Source organism: Lactuca virosa, chromosome 8 (assembly GCF_052849685.1).
Source record: "Lactuca virosa cultivar CGN04683 chromosome 8, Lactuca_virosa_CGN04683_v6, whole genome shotgun sequence".
Classification (NCBI taxonomy): Eukaryota; Viridiplantae; Streptophyta; class Magnoliopsida; order Asterales; family Asteraceae; genus Lactuca; species Lactuca virosa.
In genome coordinates, this window is record NC_136433.1 from 119266585 (window position 1) to 119270352 (window position 3768).

At 35.1% G+C, this 3768-nt stretch overlaps 1 protein-coding gene across 1 annotated transcript; it reads right to left on the reverse strand.

The window, feature by feature from the left end:
- Positions 1-1220: 1220 nt before the first annotated feature.
- On the reverse strand, positions 1221-3401 carry LOC145134004 (uncharacterized). Its single transcript, XM_079068937.1, has 2 exons — positions 2529-3401; positions 1221-2420 (listed from the first exon to the last, which is right to left on the reverse strand). The coding sequence occupies exons 1-2, from the start codon at positions 3394-3396 to the stop codon at positions 1261-1263; spliced, it is 2028 nt and encodes a 675-aa protein (XP_078925063.1). The 5' UTR covers positions 3397-3401; the 3' UTR covers positions 1221-1260.
- Between the last annotated feature and the right edge of the window lie 367 nt (positions 3402-3768).

Below are 3768 nucleotides of genomic sequence, written 5' to 3' on the forward strand. Positions count from 1 at the left end.
CACCACACACAGCACAAAAAATTAATCTTAAAAAAAATTGGTGATCAACTTATCTGTGTATTATGTATTTAAGCTAGGGATTTTGCATTGAGTTTTAACCTAATTTTAAAATTACTCAACATGTGCCCATTAGTGCATCTTTACAGAGTGATGGATCGAGTATTATAATGCCTAGAAAGTTATACAATTTATCTCATTCCCTATATTTTTCTTACACTGCATCATCACAAAAGACAAAAACAAATTATGTACTTATATGCTATTTTTAATATATTAAATTTCTATTTTGAAATTCAAAAGAAAATAGGCATTTCATCAAACAGGATATGTGCATGCATATAGAATCACAAACATGTTCAAAAGCTAAAATTAAACTAAATTGGATTGGAATGTGATATATAGAAAGAAAAAAAGACAAAACATACCTGGATAGGGTTCTTCAATAATGCTTCAGCTTCGATTTTTCGTTCTTCTACCAATAAATGTGGATAGGTGCTTGAGGATGGGATGAGCAAAATCCATAATCGAAAAAATGTATTATGTTTTTTTTGAATTTTCAATTTAAAGGAACGTAGAAACTTTTTATGTAATGCACGCTGTATAGTGTTTTTCTCTCTCGGAATAACCAAACTTCACAAGCATACATCACGTCATAAATTGTTAAGTCCCGAGTTAGGTTTGTTACCAGATAAAATTTACATGATACTCATTAAGCTTTTATATTATGAAGATTGTAACGTTGTGTACATTGTGGTTGTGAAGGATTATAACTTTATGTTTCGAATGCAATCAACCAAGTAGCCTCAACCTTAAAAGTATTCCAAAATTTTGAAGACTACGAAAGCACTGATAGAAAGTATTCCAAAATCTTAACAACGACATATATAAAGGTGTGCTTGTTTGTTATTATTCGTCTTGAAAGGCTAAATAAAATAATACATATAAACTCCTTTGAAAATAAGAAACCCAAACAAAAACAATAAAGGCGATGAATAGTTAACTACTTCATATATAGTTATAGAAAGTTGGTTGAAACGAAAACACTATATATGAATTAATAGTTAACTGCTTTCATCATTATAAATAAAGTTTGACTTGCTAAGATTGAACAAAAAGATTGCAAGAGTTTATTTAGGATGCAATCAGTAACTTAAACTGCACATAGTATCAATTTACACATAAAAGAGGGAAAAATACAAGTGTAATGACAATTAAAAATCTTATTGTGTTTAGAAATATATGGAAGATACACCAAGAACTTCATGCCTTGATAAGACGCTCACAACAGACATAATCGATTACAAACTTACACTCAAGACATTTAAAGATCATATTGTACTGTAATCCATCACCACACATACTACATTGACCATCCAACACAGTACCTTGAGCAAATGAGAGAGGGTGTGGATGACTATGAGTCTTATGAATGCCTCCAAACTTGATGTTCACTGCAAGATGAACACCTCCCCCAAACTTAATATAGGTCTCCGTCTCGCACTCAAGTATTAATGAAGCACAAGACGTATGTACAGACTGAGCACAATCTTTACAATGATAGAAAGATGCATGAGGGTTCAAATCCCCCTCACAAATTTCACAAAAGTATTCACTCTTATGGTTCTCAATTGGTTGGTAACTTAGTTGCATTGGGTGCTCGTCATACTTGTGCCTGATTGCCTCGGGTATTAAGAAAGCACATCTAGAATGCATGAAAAATCCACACCAGTCGCAACAGAATAAAAACGGACCTTCAGAGGTATTAAGGTGACACATATTACAAAGCGGAGCACGAGATCCTTCTCGACTTATTGAAAGAATGTGATTCGGGTGGAGTTTATGTGAGATTTGTTTAGGCATAAACCCACAAGTAACATCAACATAGTATCCACATTTGACACAACCATAAGCAAATCCGTTGCAAAATAGATGACAAACATTACAATAGAACATACCGAAAAAGAAAGGATGGGCATGTGAGTACATAAGAACAAGGGTATGGTATGGGTGAACAGGGTGGTTTTGTATTTCTATGGGGAGTCGAGTGCACCACTCATGGAGAGCAAAGTTGCAACCCCCTTGAATCTGATCATCATTAGCACATACATAAAATGGCATGGTTGCCGTGATTGGTTTGAGGCATCCATCGCATAGCAGTTGGGTCTTTTTCATTGGGTTATGACACTTTAATAACCAAGAGGAGGATGTTAGCCCATTGCTCTGTGCGTGATCAACTAGAATCAGAGGGTGTTGATGACTCTTGTGTGTTAGGTGATCTGCCTTATGATCATCGCTTGTTCCAGTTTCTTGGGAAAACAAGTGTTTTGGTAGGCTGTATGTTTCATCAGGGAATGGGAGATGAAGAAGAAGACCAGGATGCTCATAATTGTAATCTTCCACTTCAAATTGTCTGATAGTTCCTGATAAATTAGAAATGAAATAATAGGGTAGGTTAGTATATATATATCTAGAGAGATAATCATTAAATGATAAGGAAAGCAAAACAATCTTAAAAATGATTTAATTACCAATAGGCCTGACAGATGTTGATGTAGCGCAGCCGGCATGAGCATAGTACAAACATTTATCGCATTTGTAAATCCAAAGATCCTCCGTAGCTACAAAATCACGACTGCATACTCTGCATTTGGGATCATGTTTAGCTTTTTGATCTATCAAGGGGAAGGAATATGAAACGGTGAGTGGATGAATATGATCAAAAGCATGATTTGTGGTGTGTTGGATTAGCAATTTTTCTGGTAGAAAAGCACAATCATTGTGTATGGCGAAGCCAGAACAAATGGTACATTGATAGAAGATGCCTTTATGTTCCTTTCCACACGCACTACACTCGCATAAAATGGGCTTAGGGAATACACACATTAGCAAGTGTGGGTGGGAAGGATGATGGATGATCTTTTTTCCTACTTCCACACCACAATTTACATCAATGGGAAAATGACATTCAGATTGAGAACAATCGTAACACATTTCTAGAGGTTTGTGAAGGCACTTACAAATACGACATGACCAATCACCATCCATCTGACGTTGGATAAGAGGGTGTCGGTGTAATGTGTGATCCAACCTTGTTGACAGCTCAGCACAGAATTTGTGAAGCGAGAAATCACATTCACATGATGATGATGATGATGATGATGATGAATCACCCCCCACACATTTGTAGTAGTATCTGTGGTACATATGGATTTCTTCCCTACACCTCCCACATGTGACACCATGAAATCCCTCATTCGTAATCATATCACCACCCTCATCATCGTCGTCATCATCATCATCTACTTCTTCTTCTTCTTCATAGTAGAGTGGATACTCTAGCTGCAAATCGATGAGCTTTAGTGGATGCTCGTGTTCTGGTACTTCAAGTGCTTCCATTATAATTTTATTTCTCTCTTTAAGACTATGATGTTAGACTCATACTCTTATTTATAACAAAGAAATAGAATATATGTGTGCCAAATTCACAAAACCAAGTGGGCTTTTTTTTCTTATGTACTACTGTTTATCTTTTGCCTATTTATGTTTTTCACTTTTCCTTTCCAGAAAAAAAAAACCGGTGCAGTTTTTTAAAAGCAGTTTCTCATTGTAATTTAATTTGCTTAAAGAAATTTACCAATCAAGTTTCCTGCAAAAACATAGTATAACTCTTTTCCTTTTTCTTATCTTTAGTACCACCCCTCTAATAAGTAAGGAATAAGTCCCAATTTTAAGTTGTACATTAGTCTTGTTTTATTAATTAGAGGTTTT

Excerpts from the sequence above, each read along its gene's own strand:
- LOC145134004 (XM_079068937.1), bottom strand. The coding sequence starts at position 3,396 with ATGGAAGCACTTGAAGTACCAGAACACGAGCATCCACTAAAGCTCATC. Across the intron at positions 2,421-2,528 it reads AACATCTGTCAGGCCTATTG|GAACTATCAGACAATTTGAA; the intron begins GTAATTAAATCA and ends CTAATTTATCAG.